This window comes from Solea senegalensis, linkage group LG20 (assembly GCF_019176455.1).
Source record: "Solea senegalensis isolate Sse05_10M linkage group LG20, IFAPA_SoseM_1, whole genome shotgun sequence".
Lineage (NCBI taxonomy): Eukaryota > Metazoa > Chordata > Actinopteri > Pleuronectiformes > Soleidae > Solea > Solea senegalensis.
Genome location: NC_058039.1, coordinates 4,654,693 through 4,681,470, shown reverse-complemented (window position 1 = coordinate 4,681,470; position 26,778 = coordinate 4,654,693). Strand labels below are relative to the sequence as shown.

General features: G+C 43.1%; 1 protein-coding gene across 1 annotated transcript in view; it reads left to right on the top strand.

Annotated features, from left to right (window-relative positions):
* The window catches only part of LOC122786300 (CUB and sushi domain-containing protein 3-like), a 303,505-nt gene extending 277,289 nt beyond the window's left edge, over positions 1-26,216 (top strand). Inside the window, exons 55-73 of the mRNA XM_044052500.1 lie at positions 1,228-1,401; positions 2,944-3,117; positions 6,395-6,568; positions 7,332-7,517; positions 8,225-8,398; positions 12,085-12,267; positions 12,432-12,608; positions 14,239-14,418; positions 14,901-15,074; positions 15,212-15,385; positions 18,961-19,034; positions 19,473-19,584; positions 19,700-19,879; positions 20,819-20,878; positions 21,498-21,656; positions 23,707-23,843; positions 23,963-24,050; positions 24,490-24,625; positions 25,153-26,216. Coding sequence (XP_043908435.1) covers positions 1,228-1,401; positions 2,944-3,117; positions 6,395-6,568; positions 7,332-7,517; positions 8,225-8,398; positions 12,085-12,267; positions 12,432-12,608; positions 14,239-14,418; positions 14,901-15,074; positions 15,212-15,385; positions 18,961-19,034; positions 19,473-19,584; positions 19,700-19,879; positions 20,819-20,878; positions 21,498-21,656; positions 23,707-23,843; positions 23,963-24,050; positions 24,490-24,625; positions 25,153-25,312 — 2,876 coding nt within the window. The 3' untranslated portion in view covers positions 25,313-26,216. The remainder of the gene's footprint in view (positions 1-1,227; positions 1,402-2,943; positions 3,118-6,394; positions 6,569-7,331; positions 7,518-8,224; positions 8,399-12,084; positions 12,268-12,431; positions 12,609-14,238; positions 14,419-14,900; positions 15,075-15,211; positions 15,386-18,960; positions 19,035-19,472; positions 19,585-19,699; positions 19,880-20,818; positions 20,879-21,497; positions 21,657-23,706; positions 23,844-23,962; positions 24,051-24,489; positions 24,626-25,152) is intronic.
* The last annotated feature ends 562 nt before the right edge of the window (positions 26,217-26,778 follow it).

Sequence of the window (26,778 nt, the reverse complement as noted above, 5' to 3'; positions counted from 1 at the left end):
AAAGATGATTATGAAGTATTATACCTGTGTGATTGACAGCGACTCTGGAGGCTACAAAATGGTTCTTCTTCTGTTTATAAAGTTTTCATCTTCGGATCTATTTCTCCTATTTAGTCACGTTGTCCTTTGAATGTATTCAGCAGGTTCCTCTTACCTAAGAAGAAAAGCCCCTTTTATCATCAGTGGTAACTATAGCAACCAAGGTTGATTTAGGTATTTACATAGGTAAGAACTGAAGAAGGATCGAAACGTCTATAGAAATATGTAAGCTGACGTTTCTAGAGACAGAGAAAGAGCTCAATGCCCCTCTTTTATTCAGGCAAAAGTCCAGAGAAGTAACAAAAGGTAAAGCATTAGCTAATGTTCAACATCATGAATGTGTTGAACCTCGTCCTGTGAGCGAGAGCCATTGTGGACTCTCGTCTGGTCTTCACATTCACACAAATTTAACCCTTTAATGCGAGCGTATCGCAGACGACACGTTGGCAGAAATGCACTTTGCGTTACCGTAATTACGCGAAATACGGTTTCTGAAAGCTGAGAAGTTGTGTGTCAACATGTGCTCACATGTGGTTATTACAGTAATTTCACTCATGCTGTTGGAAAAAACACACCTGTACATAGTTTCCATTTTTTGGCCAAAGACTCAAATAAATGTTATATTAAATATGTTTTATACTGCTCTATTTTCAAATGTAACACTTACAGTGTTTTGTTTTGTCTTTAAGTAAAGCCTTTTGTTTTTCTTCATTTTAAATTGTTAATAGAACATGTTAATTGCAAGTAACTGCCAGATATTGAGAGTTATTCTAGAAAAATGGGCAAAAGCACTTATTCACAGGACATTTTGAGGCTTAGGTGTTAAAGGGTTAATGGATGGACATGAGACTGTTATAAATCCTCTCATTATCCTCGGTGTCAAAAATGACATCATTTTATTATCCCAATGTTCCTTGTCTTTTAAATAAAAAGCCCTCAGCATTTATTAAGATTAGTGAACATGTTATGTTTAGAAATGAACAAAAAGATTGAATGAATTCACAATTCTAACACTCCAGTATAAACTCAAGCTGTACCCAAATACTTCATGTCATCATTACTAAGCGGCAGCTAACTGTGGAAGGATTAAGTACTGTATATAAGTGAAACTTAAACTGACTTGGTTGGTATCATCTCATGGAGGTGAGACAGAGTTTTCATGCACACGTGTCTGACTGTGTGTTTCAGTTATCTCCTGTGGTGAGCAGCCATCTCCTCCCAATGGAAAGAAGATTGGTACTCAGACGACATTTGGTGCCACAGCCATCTTTACGTGCGACGCCGGCTTCATGCTGGTGGGGTCAGCTGTCAGAGAGTGCCTGTCGTCTGGGCTCTGGAGTGGAACGGAAACACGATGTTTAGGTACGTCCGCTTGACCGCTTTACAGTGTGCAGTATGTATGTTAAATGTAAATCTTAAGAGATATACACACACACTCAGGGAGTTGGAATGATGTGATTCCACGAGTGAATCCGTAAGTTTAGGCCCTACACCTCTCGTCTGGCTGCACAGCTGCTTCCCTCTGGCCTCATCCACCTCACAATCCCAACTATCACGAGCAGCCTTCTGCTGTAAATTCACTCTGACTGCTCCTTTTTTTCCCCCCACAAAAACGAGCCAGGAAAATCAAACCTCTTTCGTCTGTCGGCGTGCCAGCCAAAGGTAACAGATGTTATGACACGCCGCTGTCACGTCTCCATGAAACCTCAAAAGAAAATGGCGCTTCCCAGAATACCTGACAGGCCGAGGGGGTGGGGGATATGATGAGATGCAATTTATAAAGCGGAAGTTCAACGCAACGTAACCCAGGACGAGGAGGAGGCGTGATTCTGTCAAAGAATAAAATCATTTCAGGCCCCAAAAAGTGCGATAAGCATCGTATTTTATTCATTAGTATCATTTCCTTCAAAACAGGCGGCAGCGTTCTTGTTTTGACTCTTCATTCATTTCCACGCGTCACGGTTATTAAAGCTGTTAACATCACGCGAAGGTCGACAAGTCACGGAAAATCATTAGAAGTTCTCGTGGGCATTTAAATGATTTCAATTATAGGGCATTCGAATGAAAGCGACTTTTACTTCTGCTGTGTGATTTGTGATCTCTCACCAAAAAGATGACGACTTACATGAGCCAACGTTTGAAGCGCTTTACTGAGAGAAATAATAATAATAATAATAATATTCTAAGATTACTGCACTTTGTGCTGGTGAAGTCTGGAAAATATGTAAAAGTTTTGTCGGCGCATCACGTGACAGCCGAAGAATGAAGCGTCCTGTGGTCGAGAAGCTGCACGTTTGTATCCACGCGCTCATCTTAGTGCACGTTTCTGCACTTGCGTCAATCAGACCTTTGGGAGTGAATCACAGCAGTAAAGAAGCCAACGTTCATTTTGCACAAGCGGGCGTTTTCCTTCTAAATGAGTTGCTTTTTAAGATTCCGTGACAACGCTGTGGAAGCGGTGAAATAAAACTGCTTTCAAGGCAGCATTGCCTACTTTTCCTTCTTCATTCAAGTGCAGTTGTTAAAAATGTCCGTGCCCCACATACAGCAGAGGCAACATACTGCCTCCTCAGCCCGGGGGTGTTAAATCCTCGAGGTGTATTTAAAACTCCCAGACCTATTTTAACTAATACAGTCTTTCCACTACTGAAATTAGGGCAGAGCAGAGCGTCTCACGGGCGCATTAACACTGTTAGGTATCGTCTAATTTACTTGGGACGACTTGGGATTCGTCAAAAACAAAAGTAAGTATAATGTGTGTAAAAGACACAAACCAAAATAGGACAAATTCCATCTTAAAGATTCAAAGTCATGATGGAAATCCAAGTAATGTATATTGGACTATTTTATAGACCGGAAATAGTTTCCTCATGCCTCGTGTTTCTGTTGGTGTCTCTCTTTCAGCTGGTCACTGTGGAATCCCAGAAGGCATCGTGAACGGCCAGGTGATCGGGGAGAACTTTGGTTACCGTGACACGGTCGTGTATCAGTGTCTGCCCGGCTTCCGACTAATAGGCTCCTCAGTTCGAATCTGTCTCCAAGACAACCAGTGGTCCGGCCAGCTGCCCGTCTGTATATGTAAGAGAAACACACACGCACACACACACACACACACAGAGGGACGCACGTTTACCTCCGACTAACTGAAGATTAGCAAAGTCAAACCAAAGTCGGCACCGCATCCGTGTGTATCCATGGCAACCCCATGGGCGTCGCACATCACGGAAACTGTAGGGACACGACTGTGCCTACGCTGCGTTAACACGCAGTTCTCTTCACGTGTGATTTCTGTAGTGACCGCGTTTGCCGTCACTACACAATCATAGGGGGGAAAACGTGTTTACAGTCTTGTAGAGGATCAGTAGCATCACATAAAATGGACTTAGTTTCATCGTAGTCTGGATTAACGTACGTGGTTGTTGCACAAACTCCAGCCAGATTGTCTCGTGTTAGTTTTTTGCCAGGCGCTCCAGCATTTCTAGTTATCCTTCTTGTTCTGACCCCGTTTTGCCCTCGTTGGACTCCGGATTCCTGCCTGCCCCTTGTCGGTTTGCGACTGATCTGTCAGAACTTGCCTGCCTCGTTGTCGTGCTTTTGGGTTCCTCCCTTGCCAAGTACCAGCGAACGTGACACTGGTCGTCAATCAATCAATTAATTCAACTTTATTTATGTGGCACAAAACATAGGATGTTGAGATTAAATAAGAGTCTTTTTGTCATTCAGATTTTGACAAGAAAACACACGATAGCATTTGAAACTGAGGCTCATTTGTAAATCAAATGTTTTAATTCTGCCTCGTTTTAGTCTGTGTAGTTGAAGAAACAATCACTTTGAAGGACCTGCCAGTGGCAACTTTGGCTCTAAGATGCATATTTTTATGTCTTTGAATGACACAATACCAAACTAATTACTCAAGTTAAACAGCCAAATAATGCTCCTCAAATTCACTTTTCCAAGTCCAAGAGGAAAACTGCCAAAATGTGATAGAATCTACTTCTTTCTTTTGGGATAGAATGTTAATAAATGAAATGCTTTATCATAACAACAGATGGTTTCTTCTTTAACTTCAGTGAAAATGGAATAAAAAACATATCGACATTTATGGACAGACGAGTCCCGTACACAAGTGAATCACAAGTGTAGCCTTAGATGTGATGTGATCTAGAACCTCATTAAATAAACCTCCCGCAGTCATATTTCTGTTGTTGTGGTTCAGTGATAACAAAAATAAGAATTCAGAGAATACTAATGGGAAAATACCCGTTGGGTTTTTTTTTTACGAGGTTGCGTGTGCATTATTGTGTCTGTGTTTGTACGAACCGGTAAATAATCAATGATTTAATCGATTTCTTTGGAAATTTTGTTCGAAATTACGTAAAGCAGTGCTTGAAGGCGGCACCGGCACCGGCACTTTTTTAATTTGACTAGTTTGTGTACGCGGTGCTCTGCTTAGTTTATTTGTCCAGCTCAAAAACATGGTAGTTTTTCTATATTCCGTAATAATAACAAGACGCCACGTGTCAGTGTTGGAAATATTAAAGATAATCTAAATATACAAGACACTTTCTCGTTGTTTCAGTACGGACTAAATATTTAAATAAAGAGATGTTGTGAACATCTTCCGACATCTTTTATTTACTGAAAATGTATTTAATGATTTAGTAATATAGACAGACACTTCAGACACACACACACACTGACATGAAGCGAACATAAAGTGTGTGCGTTTGGATCGACACTAGCGGTGTTTTATATAAAGGGCCGGAGGACCCATGTGCTACTTTTGGTCTGGATGAGATAAATAACTGCTCTTCAGGATACACAGGCTATAACAGGGGGTTCTGATGTGGCCAGGCTACCGTGACAGTCGGCAATAATCGATGACCTGGTGGTAGCATCCCAAATGTTGTTTTTGGCAGCAGCTCGTCCATGACAGGTGCCCCCGCCGCCGCCGCCGCCGCCGCCGCCGCCGCCAACCTGTGACACGACACCTTTTCTCTCCCGTTTGTTCGTGAAATTAGAAGGTCAGAGTTTCTTTTCTTCCTGATATCGCTCGTGATTACGGCCTTTATCGCAAACACAAAACCAGAGCAGTTCAGTTATATGTCGGTAATGGATGCATCCGTGTTCACGTCGTCAGGCGAGCGCGTGTTTCCGCCCGTGATTCTGTGCTCCCTGTTTTTATTGAGGTTATTCATGCAGGAGTTATTGAGGGAAATCATTTTACAGCCAAATTATACTGTAATTATGGAGATGAGAGGCTCTTGTTTGGAGACACAAACACAGAATGATGATGAGACGCGCGCGTGTGTGTGTGTGTGTGTGGCTGCAGGGCGCGCTGTCGGTGTCAGATAAATTTGTATCTCAGGCATGCAAACAAACCTCTGATTTTCAACTGACCCACGGCTTATTCTTCTCCCTCTCCCCCGTCTTCTCCGCTCCTCGTCATTTCCCCTTGGCTCTCCTCACCTCAGATAATACTTTCCCTTTGTCTCTCTCTCCCTCTCTCTCTCGTCTTCTCCTCCATGATGTGTCTTTGCAGTTTTCTTTAACGTTCATCAGACTCTCTCTCTCTCTCTTCTTTGGTCCTGCAAACGCGACAGAGAACGGAACAGACAGATGACAGTGGCTCAACACTGTTTACACAAACATCAAAGCATGTCAACACCACCATGAGGACACTTCTAAGTAGCCTCCGTGAATACAATTTACAGAATGAATAATAATTCAGATCAGTGGCAAACAGAGGACACTCATCTCTAACACAGCAGTTAATATTTCTAAAATAATGACCCTAATTTGGGATGCCAGCGATGTCTCCTGAGCCATCTGACATTTTCACAAGTATCTTTGAATTGCTGCAGGAAATAACACAGATAATTGGCCCAAATCTCTGCTTACTTTTGACACTGGTCTACATGGCCTCTGATTTTCAGGTCTGATTCTGCTCTTCTTTTTTTTTTTTTAATTTTGTGTCTGTCACATCAAGACGAGATCTTAACGAATTGGATTTTTTTTGGCAATTTAATGAGAAAATGAAGCAATGGGTTGTAACGGGCTGCAATATTTACAAAATGGACGTGGATCTGAAACAAATGAGCGGTCAGCCGCCACAGCGCTGTCACTGACATCTGAATTAGCGCTGCAGAGATATCCAACCGGGACAGAGAAGCAACGACATGTTTTTCTTCTTTTTTTTTTTCATTTTAAATAAGTTAAAGAAATATCACGTCCACACAGAAATGACTTTTAATGAGTTCAGCAATGATCAGTTAAAAAATGAAGTAAAGTTTGGTGATTTCTTTGGCTGCTTTTGATTCAAACGTGGTAATAACTCATGCTCTCTCCCCTAAAGCCATCAGCTGCGGTCATCCAGGAAGTCCCATATATGGACGCACAGTGGGAAACGGCTTCAACCTCAACGACGTGGTCAGCTTCGTTTGTAACCGTGGCTATGAAATGGAGGGGCCCGCACGTGCTCAGTGTCAGGCCAACCGGCAGTGGAGTCACCCGCCTCCAACATGTAAAGGTGGGGAGAAAAGTTAAGTGTATTCACCCCTAACCTTATTTATCCCTAACCTTCAAAACCACAGCAGCGACGCTTATCTTCATTTACCTGCTCTGCCTTTTTCCTATAGCAACCGTCCTTATTTACCCCAGGCTTTTTCATTTCACCCCAGTTTTTACCCTCAACTGTATTCATTATACTCATCTCTGCCATCATAACCCTGAAGCTTATTATAACCAAGTTAAAATAACTTACTTTTTTAAAATGACTTTTTATATATATATATATATATATATGTTGAGGTAGTTTTTCTGGCTTCAGCATTAGGATTATTATAATTTTTTTCCTTTTTTAGTGAAACAAACATCTCAAACCCAGAGTCCTCGCTAACAGTCCCGGCTCCACGTGTGGTTTTGCCCTTTTTTTAACGGAACGAGGTGCCACAGAAAATAGTCAAATTAAAGATGCAGCCCAGTGATAAGAATCTATTGCATGGATACTTTACCCAGGATGCAATACTCTTTTCACCACCAGACATCACCAGCCATGTTTCACTTCCCTTTTCCAGCCCTCAGTTTCACCACATTCTGCCAATTATTCCCAATATAATTTTATAGAGATCTGATCCCAGTGCAGGTGGAGGGGAAATGTAACCGCCCTCTCTGGTTCATGCCAAATAACACATACGTCTTTTATATCTCTCTTTCTCTCTCTGTTGATTTGTGTGTACGTGTATGTGTGTGTGTGTGTGTGTGTGTCCATGTTTGTGTCTCTCTGTGTATAGTGGTCAACTGCTCTGATCCAGGCATCCCAGCCAACTCTATTCGGCAGAGTAAAATAGAGCACGGCAACTTCACCTTCGGCACCGTCGTCTTTTACGACTGTAACCCTGGCTATTACCTGTTTGGGTCACCGGTGCTGACCTGTCAGCCGACCGGCCACTGGGACAAACCCCTGCCTGAATGTATAGGTTTGTATGTCTTTATATCAACAGACTTTGTTACTGTTTAGTTTATTAAAACTAGTTTTGGCATCTTGTTGTTGTTGTTGTTGTTGTTGTCATGTATTTCAGTGTGCAGAGCTCTCTGTTCTTTGTAATGCTTCAAGTATCTTTTTGAGTCTGAATCTACTTACTTGACCGTTAGAGCACATTTTTTATAAGAGTAATAAATTTGGTTGTAATCATTGCTTTATTAAATGTATTACACTCAACATGAAATTACATATATTTAAGCTGTTTTAATCACAATTATCCTCGTCATTATTTGCTAAATTTTCAATTTAATTCTCTGTATTTTATTGTGATTCATTTTATATCAAAACAAGCAATTTTACTTTGCAATTCTGTCTAATATCATAATGAATATCTTATATTGACCACCGGCTACTAAATAGTTATTTTTTCCTCTATGTCGGCCCCCGCTTGACCAGACTAGATGCTCATTGGCCCCCAGGTCATTGGAGTTTGACACCACTGCCTTAGAGCATTTCAGCTGCTTTTTTCCCATTACTATGTTAAAACATACAGTATATACAGAGGCTTTAAGAATGTGCAATATAGAGTGTCTTATATCCTATAGCACAACCTATAAGCAGTGTGATGAAAAAAACAAAAACATTTTCACCACCTATATAAACACACCTGTCTGTGCTTCTTCCATTTCTTTCTGTCTCCAGTCGTAGATTGTGGCCATCCTGGCTCTCCACCTAACGGCGTGCTGAGTGGAGATAAGTTTACATTTGGTTCAACGGTTCGGTACTCCTGTCTGGGCGGGAGACAGCTGAAAGGAGAATCGTCTAGAACTTGTCAGCTCAATGGAATGTGGAGTGCCCCAATGCCCTTCTGTTCTGGTAACCCTTTTAACCTCTGCTGAATGTACTTACTTTTAAATGTCTCACAGTCACAAGAACAGATAGAGATTTAGCCGCGGATGAAAGGTGAGACATGTTGAAACATGCAGATTGAGCGGCGCGGAGCGTTCCATTCATTTCTTTAACCCCTTTGCTCCCGGTCGGGGCGATAATGGGAGGGGAGGGATGGACAGAGAGGGAGCAGATTTGACACATGAAAAGAAAATGGATCATTATCTCCCTGTAAATGCAGCTGCGGAGCATAACCTTCTCGCTCAGGATGCCGCGCGTAGCCCCGCACCTTTAACCACCTTACCTGGTTATGAATGTTTTCTTAAAAGGCAGATTTTTCAAGGCTAAAAAGATGTGTGTGAAAGGAGGAGTAAGAATAACCACGGATGGCTGTAACGTCTTTGTGTGGTAAGTGGATTTTTTAGACAATACCAGTGTCAGCCTTGTGTAAAATCCTTTACTTTCCTCCCTGCTGGATTTCCCCATGTTTGAATGTATCACCACTTGATTCTCTCTCCAGAAAGAAAGCCTCCTTAGCTCCATGATAGATAAACAAAGCACATAAGTTCTACGCTTCTCATTTAGCCAACTGGGGGGCATGATTGGGGCTCTCCAGAATAAGAGGCTCCCAGCTGCCACTTAAATAAAAACACATTTCAGATGAGTTGACTAAGAATACATTGTTATTTACAGCAACTACCGGGGAGAGACGCGGGGGTTAGAGAGGGTAATAGATTAAGAAGCGGTGCTCCACAGTTCTTACCTGCAGGTGTGTACCAGAGTCCTGCAGAGATAAGAGCCTCTGCCCAAGTTCGCTCTGTAATTCTGCTCCATTTACTGTTGATAAGCAAATGCACTTTTTCATGTGATATTGGTTACAGTACCATAATTATATATCATTAATATTATTACCTACGTCTTAAACATACACAGACAAAAGAGTCTTCATTAATAAGTGTCTTGGCTGTCTGTCAACCAAGTAAATGAATAAAAGCATCTTTATTTATATAATGCAATATATTCTTTATTTAGCCGGGGGGAAAAAAGTAGGAAAACAACGAGATCACACGCAACAAAATAATTAAACACAGCATCCAGCCGATACAACACAGGATCGAGGACAACGCCAATTATGATACAGGTGCCGTTTCTAAAATGATCCTGCTAAGAATTGAGAAGCAGTCACATCCACTGAGGGATTTTCCCTTTTCCATCCCTTTAAAATCCACTTAAACTCCCCCACAGAGATCAGTTCTGACATCAGTCTGTAAGTTATTCCATGTTGAAGGAGCAGCAATATTTAAAAGTCTTTCTTCCCCAAGTTCTGCTCTCGCTCTCGGGACCGTCGTCTTCACAACAGAATGAGAGCGAAGGCCATATTGATTTTGGCTTCTGCACATGTCGGGAGACCGATTGCGAGGAACTAGGCCAAGAACACTTTTATATCCAACGATCGACCAGCGCGAGAGACCGCGCACATACGGGGACGTATGCCATTTAGCAGTGGCATACAGAATATAATGATGTGTGCGATTTCCACAGTGGTACCCAGGGTCTATTTTCTTTAGATTCAGATTCAGCGGCAACAACCATTGCTGATATCAAATACCTTCATATCTTGAGGGAGAAATTTGATTTGTTCCTCAAAAAGAACCCCACTTTGACCTTCAGCTCGGAGACAAGGTTTTTCGACGTTTGTTCTGAAAGACAAGGTTCCGATCAATGACGATGACCTGACTGCAGGGGCGTTTGTGTGTAAACGGCAAGAATAACCAGGTTATTTGAGCAGTGGAACTTACTCCTTGAGGCAGTCTTGGGGTACGAGCACCACGCTGCGGTTGTTTCCATCTGACTTGATACAAAACAAATCACTTCCTGTGAACACTGCTACGCTGACAAACACAGAGAGAGAGAGCCGCGTGGAGCTGAGTCAGCATCTGCGTGAACTCATTCAGCAATGATTTGAATGTATCGGACATTTGTTTAGATTTAAAAGTCATGCATTAGTGCTTTATTTAGTCCCCCCCATTCCTCCTGACTAGACTTCCTGCAAAAATAAATCGCCGGATCAGATGGGTGAGAGTGATGAAGCCATTTTTCTTGTCCTGCATTATGAGGATTTCTGCAGCCTGGGCAACAAAGCTTCAGACTACAGCCAAATCTTTCTATAGTACAGGTGTGTGCGTGCGTGTGCGTGTGTAAAACCGATTAGTGGTTGTTCCAAAGTCACCTGAGGGAAACGACAAAGATTAGTTTTCACAACACTGAGAAGCACGCACGCACACACACACACACACAGGCCTGCACCAAATACATACGGTAGATTGGTTGTGTACCCTGTGTAGACCTGATATCCCTGAGGCTACCATGTGTGTATACACACACATATACAGTGTATATACATATGTGTCCTATGGAGTGTCCTCTATGTACATAGTGGTATTTCGGATGTGAAAATAATGAATCTCGCCTTTGATCGTCTCGTCTGAAGCGTTTGAAGACAACAAAAGAACAATGCGCTAAAGCCTTATTTATTTACATCCGAGAAAAGCGCCGTCTCAAATCCTCGAGGAATTACAAAAGATGTTGTGTCATTACGCGTCGTGTCTGCAGGTGTGTGTGTGTGTAAACACATTTAGTAACACGCCTCGAGATATTTGCTGGACGATGCAAACAGCGTGGACAGGACATTAGGTTGTTTGTCAAAAATGAGAGTAAAAATTATTTTAAAAAATACATGATTTTATGTCCCAGACCCATGAATTAAAATGTACAGTAGAAATTGCTGAAATATTCTGCTCATTATTCAAAAATTCGGGTCAGTGCAGATTTTAGACGTTTGCTCACACTGCCATGTTGGAAGGAAAAGCTTCAGTACCAAAAAAAACAGTACCAGTACCAGTACCAGTACCGGTTCCAAGCTTTAAGAGTTTCCCTGCCCACTGAGCAATATAACAGAGAACCTGACAGACTGCATATGTCTGACCCTTACTCTCCCCCCTGATGCTCTGCCTGAGTATAGAAACAGCCAGAGCTGACCTTCAGCTTTGTAATAAACATTTCCCTCATTCTACTCCTGAGAACACTCACACATCGAAAATGAACAAGAGATTTAAGTTCATTAGCGTTCCGAGTTTGTAACAACACTGAAGTTTTACAGGTTCCAGATTTACAGCTTCACGGTCGGCAGTTAAGGCGGAAAATTAACTCGCAGCGGTCGCGCGCCTAACTTAGACTAAAGGTTTTATAAATGTCATAGCGTGTCTCAAAATAGAGTAAGGCTTTCCATTTTAGTCCCACGTGCTTTCACACCAGTAACACGCACTGGAATCTGTTACCTGGTTCTCCTGCTGTCAGTACCATTTTTTCCAAATGAGGCCCAAAACTTTAAATATCCAACCCAAACCTTGAGATAATGGATTTTTGGATAATTAAACAGCCAGCAAAATATCAACATGAGGTGTCATTAGTATTCCTGTTTCATTTTGACATTTGCATTCATATTTCGGTCTCTTGACAACCTACCTTTAACCAAATATCAGCGCCTAATGAAGGCCAGCTGCATGACTGATGTGAGATTACAATCCATCTTTGGAGCAGGCACACCTGGCATGTGATGGTTCTTGTTGTGAGGTGGTTGACCTCACGCTTTCTCCTTGTTTCTCTCTTTGTAGGAGACACAGCTGGTTCCTGTGGCGATCCTGGTATTCCCTCCCACGGTTCACGAGAACAAACAGACTTCAAGATCCGTTCCAAGGTTTACTTCGGCTGCTCCGAAGGCTACGATCTAATTGGTTCTTCCGAGAGGATGTGCTTCCCTAATGGGACCTGGTCTGGCACACAGCCCTTCTGCAAACGTAGGACAATACTTTAAGTTAGACCTATTCTAACCCAGCACTTGACATTGACCCAATTATAGATCAGCCCATGCACTGCACACTGGCACACTAAAACAAGTGGAGCTGAAAGTCATTGAGATGCGTAAGGCTGTCCGTCTCTCATTCTCTCCTCTCCCTCCCAGCTGTCCAGTGTGGTAACCCTGGTACTCCCAGTAATGGTAGAGTGTTCCGTTTGGATGGGACGACGTTTTCTCACTCTGTCATCTACTCCTGCATGGATGGATACCTGCTCACTGGCGCCACCACGAGGCAGTGTCAGGCCAACGGGACGTGGTCTGCAGTACAACCCAACTGTACCAGTAAGTCACCGGCTGTATACTCGCGCCCATAAGAATCTGAACTCTCTTTTGAATCCTCCAAAACTACAGTTCGGTTGAGACCATAAACTTTTCTGACGGCACACATAGTCGCCCCCTGGTGGCTATTCAGTGAACTCTTACTTCCTGATTGACTTCATCAAGGAAAGTGGATGACTACATGCAGTCTATGATACTAATTCAACAATATCTGTTGATCCAGACCCAAGGCAGTTGTCTTCAATACATTTGTTAGCGCTATTTCTGAGCGTGAACTTGACCCTCAGCCTTATATGTATATATATATATATATATATATATGTATGTACGTATGACGTCAGTAAACGTGCCTACACGTGACCGCGAGGTTTCCTCTCCTGACTCTGTGCCCGCGGGTTTTTAATTCACTCCGCGACAGTAAAGGGTCTGAGTAATGACACCAGCCTCAAATCCTCGTCCTCTTGCGCCATCGGTGTTGACTTTAGTTCATTTGCTCTCTGAAATTTGCAGCAAAATTCCCAAGAGCAAGTAACCATAAAGTATTCGCTCTGTTCCAAAGCCAGAGCTGTGGTTGGAACAAGTATTTGTCATTGCTTCATGTTACACAGACAAAAACAGTCTGCTTGTTTAGAAAAACACAGCAGCTACCAGTGGAATAATTATACTCTGACTATTTGCATGTTCTCATAACAAAGTCCCCTTTTAACTTTGTGACCCGGGATGACCCGCACTTGTCCTGGGACCCCATATGAAGAAGGTCCTAATGTTTTAATCTCTGATTTCAATGCATTATGGGGTGAGAGAAGCTTTAAAATAAGCAGCAGTACTGGACAAAGACAGAAACGCTGAGAAGCCAGAATTTTTAAATATAGTTTCCTGGAAAGAAAGAAAGAAAGTTTAGAAGAATCCCCAACTTAAAGGAAATGGCCTTTACAGTAGATTACAGTACATCTATTAACAGGCATGACAGTATCTGGGGTGGCTTTAAAAGCATTTAAACTGCCTATTAGACTGTGAAGGACAGCGATTCATAAGTGGAGTCGAGGGAAACCTAATGCACCTTCAAAGACTCCAGGACGACGTCAGCCGTTTTAATATCACCGCCGCTTCATTCATGCCAACGCAGGTTTCATTTGGACCATAAAGAAATGTAAAGAGATCGACCCGAGATTCAATCACCGCCACTCCACAAATGAAACGTACGTCATATAAAGTCAGGTAGTCGATGCTGCAAAGATAGGAAGTTTCTCAACAGTCGGTGACAAAGCTCGAAGTTTGTCTCTCAACTGTGGAAGGTTGTGGGTGTGATGCCGATGTGTCCCTGAGCAAGAAACTAAGCTGCGTGAACTGCAGTGTCATCAAGACTAGAAAAGCATTAGCGTATTTAAATCACTGAGAGTACACACACGTCAGACTATATCCTGAACTCTGCCTTTGTCATGTCTATTTACCACTTAGTGCTTCATTTAAGCAAAAGTACAGTCTGTCCCGACCTCTCTGCCTGTCCCGTTTGTCCTTATCGTTAGAGTTCCCTACGTGAAGCCCCACTGCGTATGCATGTATTACATAAATTAAGATTAAGATCAGCGCTGTAATTGCTTCCACTCCAATCCAATCCACCGTCTCTCCTCAGTGATAAACTGCGGGGATGCAGGTGTGCCAGCTAACGGCCTCCGCTATGGAGAAGACTTCACAATTGCGCAGAACATTTCCTTCCAGTGCCAACCGGGATACAGAATGGAAGAGGATGGATCGGCTGTGAGGACGTGCACTCAGAACGGGACGTGGAGTGGGAATATGCCAATATGTACAGGTAGGAATCAACTATCAATCCACCCAACTCCGGTTAATCTCCAAACAACACTCCCTAGAGGCCAAACATGCAGGCAGCGGTAGATATTTGTATATTTTTATATTTCTATAATATCATAATTGTACATTGGAGACGCATTCCCATGCATGACAGCTACCATCTTTGTAGCTGCTCGCAGTCTTAACTGACGGTGCGCTCTGAAAACACTTAAAGAGTCACACGTAAGAGCTTGTAATCATTTCTGGAATGATTTTAAACTTTGAAGCACTCGACTGAAAGTCTTGCGGGACAGAAGTATCTCATCACTACTTATCCTCGCAAGTGTTACTGACCTGAAAATCCTTGAATTATTTTATAATTAGTCCAATAAAATTGGTCTTCCTCTCGCTGAAGTTCTCAGTCAGTACCCACGTTAAGTGGACGAGCAGCTACTTGAAGACACAGGAGTTTGCTTTTTTAACACCTCTTCCTCTTCATCACAGCGGTGACCTGCCCAGCTCCCCCTGCCATCAGTAATGGGGTACTGCAGGGCAGTGACTTTGAATGGGGCAGCAGCGTGAGTTACACTTGCTCCCCTGGATACGAGCTCTCGTTCCCAGCTGTCCTCACCTGTGTGTCCAATGGCACCTGGAGTGGCATGCTGCCACAGTGTTTACGTACGTACTCACACACACACACACACACACGACGTTGTGTTATTATACTCACATCAATCCGAATTTATAATATGTGAGTGCTTGGCATTTGGTACTGAAATGGGATGGCGTGTGTGTGTGTGTGTGTGTGTGCGCAGCCAAGTTCTGTGGTGACCCAGGGACTGCAGTCGGTGGCTTCAGAGAGGGACGGAGTTTCATCTACCAATCAGAAGTGTCCTTCAGCTGCGCTCCGCCTCTCATTCTGGTCGGCACAGCGACCAGACTTTGCGAAAGTGACGGCACCTGGAGTGGAACGCAGCCGCGCTGCATCGGTACGTTTGTTCCAGGGAGGCCATTTTATAAATTTGACACCATTTCTCTGGGTTTCTTTTTTTCTTTGACTTGACTGATGTGAAAACGACCTTTGATCTCAGTAGAGTTAGGTTTTATAGGAACATCTTTGATAAAAATCTATAAACAATCTTTCCAAACTTATTACATCTTATATTCTTTATGGATTTGACGAGAAAAGAAGTAGACAGGATCAGGATTCTGGCCGGACCTTCTGAACGTCAGCTTTTGATGTTTTTTTTTCACTACTTTCAGGGGCAACAGATACATTTTGGTCAGTACTAAATAAAGTATTAGGATTCAATTCCCCACAGTTTCTGAGCCAAGCTACTTAAAAATGTACAAGTTAAAACCATGTCATTGTTTTTCTGAATAAATTCATCCAAAGCCCCCCCCCAGTATAATGCAGTTTAGCAAACTCTCCAACTTGTACAGAACACAATTGGAAAGTCCACCAAAAATTGATTCAAGATGTTGCTGCTTATTTCTAATAGTTTCTGACACCATCATCAATCATTCATCCCCCACATGACCTGGAAAAAATGCCTGGCCTCCTCAGGCAGTGCTGTTTTGCCTACTTTAAAGTGTGGGTTAAAAATGGAGAGTGCTGATTGGTCCATTAGAGCCCCATGAATATATAAATATGTATGTATATGTATATGATAATTGTGACTGGAGGATCACATTAGAAAAACCCTAAATTATCCCTCCATATCATTTCTACATTAGCAACTCTTCTTGTGGAAATAAAATATCTTTATCTCACCTAATTATTATTATTAACTTGAAATGTGAATGAGGTTACACCCTTGTGTGTCCTTAGTTTTAGCTTCAAATAGTTTCAGGTAATGAACTGTGGAGTCGCGAGTGTAAAGCTGGTTGTGCCGTTTCCCCGGCTGCTCTTCTCCATGTGCAGTGGCCGCTGAAATCAGCCCCTCAGGGTTCATTGGTGAAAGCGTTTGTATTTTGATAAGAGAAGCGTGGAAAAAAACAAGGAGGAACGTACCGTACCTTACCTTGTTTGCTCTCCCTGGTTTGATTGCATCACATCATTTGTGCAGATTCACCTGCTGCTGATTGGATCTACTAATGTCCCATTCCACCACGTCACAAACGTACGTCGTTTAATTCAGATGTCTTGTCTGAGGAGGTCACGGAAGAGTGTTAGGATCATTTTCACACTTTAAATGCAGGCAGCGTAAGACGTGCACGTGGTCAGCAGCAACACTCACATAGGCTGTGGGATTCCAACAATGATTGATCGGTGTTAAGGGACCCTCCACGTTCCAAGAAAACGTCCCACCCACCTTTTCACTGCTACCTCCAGCCTAGACTGTTGACATGAGGCAGGTTGGGTTCATAGATTCTTGATGTCGATGCCAAGTTTTGACCCTACCATCTGTGGACCTCAGCACAAATCAAGACCCATCAGACCAGGTTTTTCTTCATCTGTCTGGTGTGCCTGTGCACACTGGAGGCTCAGATTTCTGTTCTTTGCTGACAGGAGTAGAACCCCCACATGGTTTGCTGCTGTTGTGCATTCTGAGATGTTTCATTGCTCACAGCAGTTGTAAAGCCCGGTTTTCTGAGTTACCGTGGCTGTTCTTGTCAGCTCCAGCCACTCTGGTCGTCCTCTCCTGACCTGTTCCTGGTGTTTTGGTTTGAAGAACTTCTGCGTAGTGGGCTGTGTCTTGTTTCTTCAACCCTTCTGTAAGTGGGAAACTCGAGAGGCTGCGGGGGTGAAAATCCCAGGAGATTTTGGAACTCATACAATCCCATGTGGCGCCAGCTGTCCTGCCACTGTCAAAGTCACTGAGATCACCTTTTTCCTCCATTCTGATGATTCATGTGAACGTTAACTGAAGCTCATAGGGTTACAGGGTTGGCCGACTGCGTGAAGAAGGTCTACACATGTAAATTATTATTTGCATGATCGATTAATGGGTTGATTATTGTTTTTTGGTTAAGTGATTAGTTGTTCGGTGTTTCCCAAACCTTAAAAAATGTATCTTTTTGTATCTTTTTTGGTTTTCCACAAACCAAAAATATTCCATTTTAGTGGATTATTTGTTAAACGGAGCCAAGAAACCAGAAAACACTCACATTTAAGAAGCCAAAACATTGTTTTAATTAAACTGATGTTCGAAATATTACTTTACTTATCACTTTGATTAGTCGTTGCAGCAGTAATGTACATGTATGAAACATATACGTCCTACATTATTTACCACTGGTTAAAGTATTAAACCTGTGACACATTCAGCTAATAGTTTTAAAACTATTTGCATGAAAACAGAAAAGTGGTAACAAGTAACAGGACGGCCTTTTTAGAAGTGTGCTTGAGTATTTAGTGAAATCCTGCTAGGAACAGTACTCTACATCAAACTTTAAACAAGCCGCTGCTATCTGGGGATGAAGAAGGAAACGAGATGGGATATTCAGCACACTCCACAAATGGTCCCACTGGGTCAATTCACGGCAACACGGGATGTTTTGTAGCACCACTCCACTTGTCTGATTCAGAGCAGGTGCTTCAACGCCCAGAATGCTGATGAATCATAATAAATCAGACTTTTTATAATGTGAACAGACACTTGACATAGCACCACATAAGCATACTTTTACACCTGTCATCAAGGCAAATCTTTCTTGGGAAATGGATGATCTAAACACAAGGAACCCTCTGAAGTGCTGCCGCTTTGATATAAAGACCTAATCTCAAACTACTGAGAAAGGAGTCGTGAAATTCAAGCAAGGGAACATTTTTCAGCTCGGTGCTGTGATTGTTTTTTAAAAGTGAGACAAGGGGGAAAGCGAGCGCTCGAGGTTTTGGGCTCTGAGTTTGTGAATGTATGGGTGATTTCGGGTGATTTATTAATGCGTGATTGCCGCCGTATGTTAGCGTGTGATGTGTATTACCGTGTGACCCAAACAGAATGAGTTTTTGAGGTGAAGCAGCCTCAACCTCTTTAAAATAAGACGGGCCAGATGGAGGAGGGCGGTGGAGATGGATACCATGACACGGGAACATGGAGGGAGAGCAGAAGAGGGGAGAGGAGTTAGAGAAAGAGGCAAAAGAAAAGGCAGGGGAAAGAGAGGAGGGCAGTTAGAGAGGCACAAGAGGAGAGAAGGATAGTTTGGGTCCGTGTGTGTGTGAGAGTGTGTGTGTGGTTGGTGGGGGTGGATGTGGGGGTGAATGTGTCATTTGAAGCTGTATTGAATCGAGCTCTGCGTCAGGATGTGCTCTACATGCTGATGACCTCGTCACACTCACACACACACACTCAGAGACTCTCAGGCTGGCCCGGCTACGTTTTCCTGTGAAGCGTCACTGCCACCTGCTGTCCTACTGCGGCATGACCCACTGTTACCATGACAACAGAGGAGAGGCGAGGAGAGGCGAGGAGAGGAGAGCAAACTGAAGAGTTATAACACTTCTGCTAATTTATCTTTCATTTAGATTATGTGCGCGCGCGAGCGTGTGTGTGTGTGTGTGTGTGTGTGTGTGTGTGTGTGTGTAATTACCAACACTCCACTCACTCTCTGCTCTCTCCAGAACCGACCAAAACCAGCTGCGATAATCCAGGAACTCCACGCTACGGCTCCTTGAATCGCACCTATGGTTTCAAGGTAACGTATGTGGGCTGATGTGTATGTGACTGTTGTTGTCCCTCTGTCAGGACCGACAGTGTTAAGTTCTAATCGCACAGAGCGAGACAGGAGGAGGATAAAGCCAGAGCAGACGTGACATTTAAATGTGTCTGCCTGGCTGCAGGAAATTTGGGATTTTCCGCTATTGTTGGATGTTGTATAATTCATTAGAATAATCACTGTAAGAGGGAGTTTATTGTCAGATGAATTGATTATGAGGAAGTAGGTGAAGTTGTGATGAATGGTCTTGCCATTAGGAGAGTACAAGCATGACTGATGTTTTTTGGTTTTACATTTGCATAGACAAATTGTTTTATTACCATAGCGGCCCAAATATTAACTAAATAAATGCCACATGTTCAAGCACTGTGTCCTCTGAGCGTATTCGAACTCCTGTCTCCCTGTCTCTGTGTACAGGTTGGGAGTGTGGTGTCATTTCAGTGCCAGCCTGGTCATTTGATTCAGGGCTCCTCCTCCAGAACCTGCCAGCCTGATCTGACATGGAGTGGAACACAACCCGAGTGCATACGTAAGAAACATGCTGTCAACTTGTTTACTTATCGTCCGTCTGTCTGTCTGTCACACTCAAACTCGAGTGCAAAAACCCTACCCCCTCCCCTCCCTTCCCTTCTCCGCCCCTCCAGCCCATGCCTGTAAGCAGCCGGAGAGCCCGCTCCATGTGGACGTGGTGGGAATGGATCTGCCGGGTTTTGGCTACACCTTGGTGTACAGCTGTCAACATGGCTACTTCCTGGCAGGGGGTTCTGAGCACAGAGTCTGCAAGAGTGACGGCACTTGGACGGGAAAGATGCCTATATGTCGAGGTATATGATTTCTTATTGGTGTATCTGCGCTGACTGCGTTTGATTAATGGTTTTATCAGGAGCAATTAAGCTTGAGCGAACAGGTACAAGTGTTGAGTGCGAGTTAAGCTCAAGGACACACTGGGACAGTCTTGCCATCTGGAGTAGGGTGGTAGTTTCTGGGGGTTCAGTCAAACCGCGTGGACACCTGTGGTGTTGTGTCCCTGTGCTGGATTAGTCAGCCAGGGCCATACAGTTTGTGAATTGACCACATTTCTATTGAGCCCTCAACCATCTGTCCTTGAGAGGACACTCCTGACCTTGAAAAGTCACGTTCCACAATGTGCATTGTATGTTTATATGTATGTTCATGTTATTCATCTTGAAATGTTACCAGGTGAAGTTGTGAATCTTTTTTTGTGCAAAAAAACCCCCCCCTGCAAGCTTCAATCTTGAAAGCATTTTTACCAGGCTGCCACCCTGTTACCTTGAAGTAGCCTTCAAAATTGGATCACTCCGATCCAATTGGAAATCCTAGGACAAATGCCTCTCCCTGGCTTGCTTGTACTTGTTGGGAACAATGGCTGCATTTTAAAGTGATAGGAGGTGTTTTTTTTGTTTTGTTTTTTATGGCCAGACCTAAAATGTGAATTCAGTATGCATTGCTCTGGCTGTGAATAAGCAAAGAAATAGGTTTATTGTGTCCTGGGGTGCAAAGCACATCTTATTCAGTGGAAGTGAATACCTTTGACATCAGTAATCAGCACTGCATTGTAATTTGAGATTTAGTCGCATAAAAGAGCACTTAAAATTAACGCTGCATCCTGAAGGCATTAGCTACCGAGCCTGTTAGTTTAAGAAAAGGGTAAATGAATAATATTTTACAATGTTTAATACAGTGTCCCTCTGCTCGTGTGTTAATTGGACACCATCTTTCTTTCTGTGTGTGTGTGTGTGTAGCTGGAGAAAAGAAGAAACCTGTGAAACCAGCAACAGGAACGCCGAGCCCGAAGCTTAACGGTCAGTGCTGGTGCAGATTTGCATCTCAGTTGAAAATGTTGGATTTTTTCCTCACTACAGATTGGTAGATTAACCACTGTGATGTTCTGCTTCTCTGTATCCACCCCCCGCCCCTTTTGTAGTTCATCCCTCGATTTTCAGCCAAGTTCTGTTGGGATTCGCCTTATTCTTGGTCTTATTGTTCAATGACTCTTTGCCTCTAGTTACACAATAAACTAAAGTATGAGGAGGTCCCTGTAATCCCCTGACCAGTTCTGCCTAAAGCCACACGTTAAATCAAGTGTCTTACTACTAATGTACAGTATATTTTTATACTTACGCTACTTCAATTTAGCCAGATTATAAAAAGCTTTGTGTTTACGTGATTGCATTATTTGATTATCCATTTCTCTGTGACATAATAGCCAAAATCTCCTCAAAATCAAAACAATGCCTTTAGTAGAAAAGCATATAACACAACAAGGTGCTTCCCTTTATATAATATGTGATGGTGCATGAAAGTAATGTTGATTTGTGATATTGTTGCAGACCTTTGAAAAACAGACTGATTTCGCATCCATTCCATCCCGTTCTATTTGTGTTTTCCATGCACTGATGTGTGTCCTCGTCTGTTCCGCAGTTCCAGACAACGTCTTTGCTCCTAACTACATATGGAAAGGCTCCTATAATTACCGGGGGAGGAAGCAGCCGATGACACTGAGCATCACCAGCTTCAACTCCACCACGGGGAGAGTCAACGTTACCCTTAGCAACGGAAACATGGAATTGCTCCTATCAGGCATGACACATTATAGCTAATTATACCCCCACATGCTGTGCTTCATATTCAGTATACTATATACAGTGTGACATGGCATGACAGCACATGGCTGGGCCTCAGTTCCACACAATGCTGCATTGACCCATTACGAACACAGTAAACAAACACTTAAACATTAGGTGTAATACGGAGCTTCCTGCACATTTACCCAGTCTTTTCTGCTGCTTTCTAATAATTCATTATCTACATGAGCTTTTCTCTTTTTCTCGCCAGCTTCTTTTACTGTGTTTCCACCCAAAACTCAAGTATACACATGGACTTATTGTCATACAAACCTCCCAGGGTCTTATAAGTGTGTCAGCAGGGGGTTAAGACCCTGTTAAAAAACAAATCCTTTTTGAAGCCAGAATTGCTTTCTGGTGTAGCAGAGAACACAAACACTATATCACATAACCCCGCCGCTATTAGGCTTCTAACATTCATCTGCAGGCTTACAGGAGCAACTTCAGATCAATAACATCCAAAGCTGTGCTCATGTGGGGACCAAAAGGCCAGTTGCCCAGTGGAATAAAAGCTGCATGTTTTTCTCCCCTCAGCACTGCACTTAACGTGAGTTAGTAAATATTTTGGTGGACACACACACACACACATCCTCGCATTCTTTCAGACAGTAAAATGTGACGATGACCCTCGGTAAGTGCACGTGTTTACAAGCTGGAGTTTATTCCCCGCATGGCCTACCAGGAGATGCAACCCCTTATTTAGCATCATGCTGATGAAAGGGGATGAAGGTCGAGTTGTTATTGCCCAGAAATCTTATCTGGTAGAAGTATGCAGGTCACATGACTTATCATTTTCAGATTAAATTTTTTTATCATAGCCATCAGAGGTTGAAAATATGAAAATGATATGCTGCTAATCTTATTCTACCTGCACACGTTATATATTGCAACTATAAGGTCAGTCACATGATTAAAGGTCAACAGTAGGTACAAGTTAGTATCTGGATTACTGCTGACTCATGCTTTTTTTTTTGCGTACACTAAACCTAAAAATCCTGTGTTTTATAGCTAATAGAAGAAGAGTGGACAGCTTGCAGTGGCTGTGTTGTCTGATTTTTATTGTACGGCCGTTTTTCCAGTTTATTACTGAACACACAAATCTCTTAAGATGTCAACTAATTGGAACCGGCATTAAAACCACTGCGGATGAACTGAAATCATTTGTTGGTATTAAGCGAATCACGAGGGCGCGGAGGACTTTTCAGTCGTGAATGATTATTTGACGGAAGACACATTATCCGGGAATAGCCATTACGTTGACGTTATAAAACGCGGTTTAAATGCCTCTCAAGATTCATCCACTTTCAGGGTAATGAGGACATCGGACCCTGCCCAGGTCTGACTGTGCAAAGTCAGGGCTGGAACAAATAAGGAGGATCAGATCTCGAAATGTGAGACGATCGTCTCTCACAAGGGAAGACAGGTCTGTGTCTCTCTGACAATAACGTCCCAACGACTGAGATGAGAACTGTTTTTACCAGGTGTTTTTCATATTGTGAAGGCACAGGGGCCTGTCAATAAAGTTGAAGCAAACTGATAAGATCTTGTTGGTCAAAGGTCGAGGTCACTGTCACACCACCGTTGTCCCGGCTGGAGAAAATGTCATTGCATCCGGCACAATCTTCCATATGGACTCAAAGATGACCTGATTGAGGTCAATTCGACCTCGCAAAACACAGTTTTGGCCATAGCTCAAGAATTCATGTACTGTATTTAACGCTGTGACACCGTAAAAAACACTTTTCTGGCCATTATTCATTGCCATGACTTACAGAGGGTAAAGTTGAGACCCCCAGAATAGAGTTTATCACGTCTCTTCATCGTTACAAATCATAAAATATGTGCAGAAGTGTTATATTTCATCAACTTACCACTCGCGTCTCTTTGAAAGTCAGAGGGAGTGTTCAAAATGTTGCAGTCTCGAAGTTTACCCCAGTTTTCCTTCTCTTTCTGTAATTTCCATCTGAATATAACAAACCGCATGTTCTTCTCCTCCTCTTTTACAGGAGTGTATAAAGCGTCTGAAGCCAGGCTGTTACTGCTGATGTACCAGGTGCACTACGCCAACCAGGGAAACCAGCAGAAAGATGCGGCCGTCTCTCCAGCCAAAATCATAGACGACTCCTGGACCATGGATGGATTTGTACGTTTTAATCGATACAATAACAGTCTATGGTCACAACACTCACACAAACAGACAAAACAACTGTCCATCCAATAACAACTACAACTGCTATTGTCTTCTCCTCTTTCCTCCTCCAGGTATCAGCAGAGCCTGATGGCTCTAGTTACGTGTTCCAGGGTTTCATTCAGGGAAAAGACTACGGACAGTTTGGACTGCAAAGACTAGGTAATTGTCTCTAACAACGGGTTTAGTATCAGCTCCAATCGTTTATTATGTTCCTTTTCATTGATATTCTGTATGATGTCGGCTAAACTCTTCCAACTACTACTCGTGATGATGAAGAAAGCAACGATGTGACCAGGGAGCCTCTGTTTACAGCCAACAATGATCTCATCGTTCGCACTCAATCAGCCTTGTAATTGATGGATTTTCATCAGCAACAAAAGCCGCCCTCGGACTCAAAGTCATTTTAAAATGGCTCCATCAACCTGCATCCAAATTTCAAATCGTTGTCGAACAGAATTTAAATAAACGAGAACCTGGTTGTTCACCTGTTATCACTTCTGTAGATATCCAATCATGCACCGGTTTCATCAAACTACCAAAAACATAAAAGTACAGCTCATACAGCAACAAAATAAACGCGTTTCTTTGTGCGACACAGGTCTGAATATGTCGGAGAGTCAGAATTCTCCTCCCCCTCAGCTCGGTACCAATAGCAGCTCTGTGGCCATCGCGATTCTGGTGCCTTTCTTCGCTCTGATCTTCACCGGCTTTGGCTTCTATCTCTACAAACAAAGGTATGTGCTGTTAAATGTGCTGCAGTGTTTCTGTTAAATACTCACTGTTGTTTTTCAACACGAAAAGAGAAACAGGCCTCTTTAACATTTGAACAAAGCTGAAGTGTGGCTGTCTCATTAATTTGGCTGCTGAGGTGCTAAGAGTTAACTCGTTGTCTGTTGCAAACTGTGCTGCAAAACACTTCTGTTTAGGAGGTGGTAAATTGGATTTCTCAGAGATATGGTTTAAGCACAGTTGACTGTGTGTTCACATTGTTAACAAATGCAAATAACATCTGTTCTACTGCTAATATGTCACATTCACTGAAGGAATTAGTTCAGTGTGGGCTGTTTGGAATCTCGCTGGGCTTCGTAAAAAAGCACAACACTCCCTTTTAATCCTTCTTTAAGCTTGTTTACTCTGCTAACACGACCGAGGCTGCTGCGGACTCGCTGCCCAGTTGTGTTAATATTAATGAACAATTAAAACAGTCTCATGTCTCTGAACGTGTGTTTACACTCGCATTGCTGTCGTTTGTCTTTCGCAGAACGACACCAAAAACCCAGTACACGGGCTGCTCAGTCCATGAAAACAACAACGGCCAGGCTGCCTTCGAGAACCCCATGTACAACACCAACGCCAAGGCCGTGGAGGGGAAGGTTGTTAGATTCGATCCAAATCTTAACACTGTCTGCACCATGGTGTGAGGATTGATCATCCTTACTTGAAACTAATGACTCAGATATCTAATGGGACCACAATTGGTATGAGGCTGTGGAAGGGAAACTCCCCTGTGCTTCTACTCCAACCTCAGCACCGTCAGCAACCCCGGTCTGTACATTGATTACAAAAGACCTGATTACAGACACCTTATCTCCCCCAGCAGAGGGAAAACTGTCCACTTGAAACCAAAACTCAGCATTGGTTCCTTCGACTAATAGCATTTTGCTTCCTCCAAAAAAAGAACAACAAACAAACGGGGGAACACAAAATGGCTGCTACCTTTTGACAGACGCCACGTAGCCAGTGCAATCTCAGCGAGGGGAAAGAAATGAAGGCAACCCGGCAGAAAACTACACGTGCTGTTAATCCGTCTGGAGACTCGGGCGGTCGTGGACAGCTTATAATTTGATTCTGCACACAGTCATTATACTTTGAGCTCTTATTTAACTCCCAATCACTTGTAGCAACGACAAAGCCATGACCTAACAGTGCAAGCAACATGACTTGTTCGCCCCACGCTGAACTGCGTATGTCACACCAGGCTGTGGAGATGGGGACTCCCTCTCACTCGCCTGCAGGAAGAGAGACAATGCTTATGAATCACAGAGATATACTGCACTAGACAAAAAAAAAATGGGTTGATTTAATTCACAACACATCGTTTCCAACCCCCTCCACCACCCGTACTGAAACTGAAATGAGCAAAAAGGAAGATTCAAGGTGATGAAGATGTCACAGAAGACACTGTGAAGCAACGAAAACTGTTACTTCCTGTTCCGGGTTGAGCCCTGACAGTAAAAGACACTCGAGCCGCCGGACAGGACAACCAGAAGCTGCTACTGCAAGTCTCTACGTCCTTTTTTCTTTTCTTTTTTTTCTATTCACGTGGAAGCTAAGGTGGCTAATGCTAGCAGATAGGTGGCCCTGAAGATGGAGCTGTAATCCTGACTGAACTGGGATTAGAGGCGAAGCAACACTCAAAGGATGTCTACGGGGGGGAACTCGTGCTAATATTGCAAATGAGAAGCGACTCTCTCGTTTAACTGATAAACTACTCATTGCCATCGGACCGATAAGAGCGGAGGCGGAGGCTGAGATCACACCTCGCCGAGAGAAAAGACGAGATTTTTAAGTCCTACCACAGCCTGAAATCAACGTTTGAACCTCGGCATAATGAATCCGATCATACATCCTGGAGGAAAGATGTTCCTGATCCTGTGAATATTAATGGATTCTGATGCTGAACGGATACAGAGGACTCTGATGGACTAACAAAGACAAAGACTTTGACAAACAGAGAAAGCTCTGGTACTAAAGCACATTTTACCCAAACACTACCTGTCGACCCACTGAGAGATGGATTAACACAGGGACAGACAGCGAGGCTAGAGAGAGAGACTGTCAGGATGAATGACAGACAGAAACGATGACAGGTACACACACTAATAAA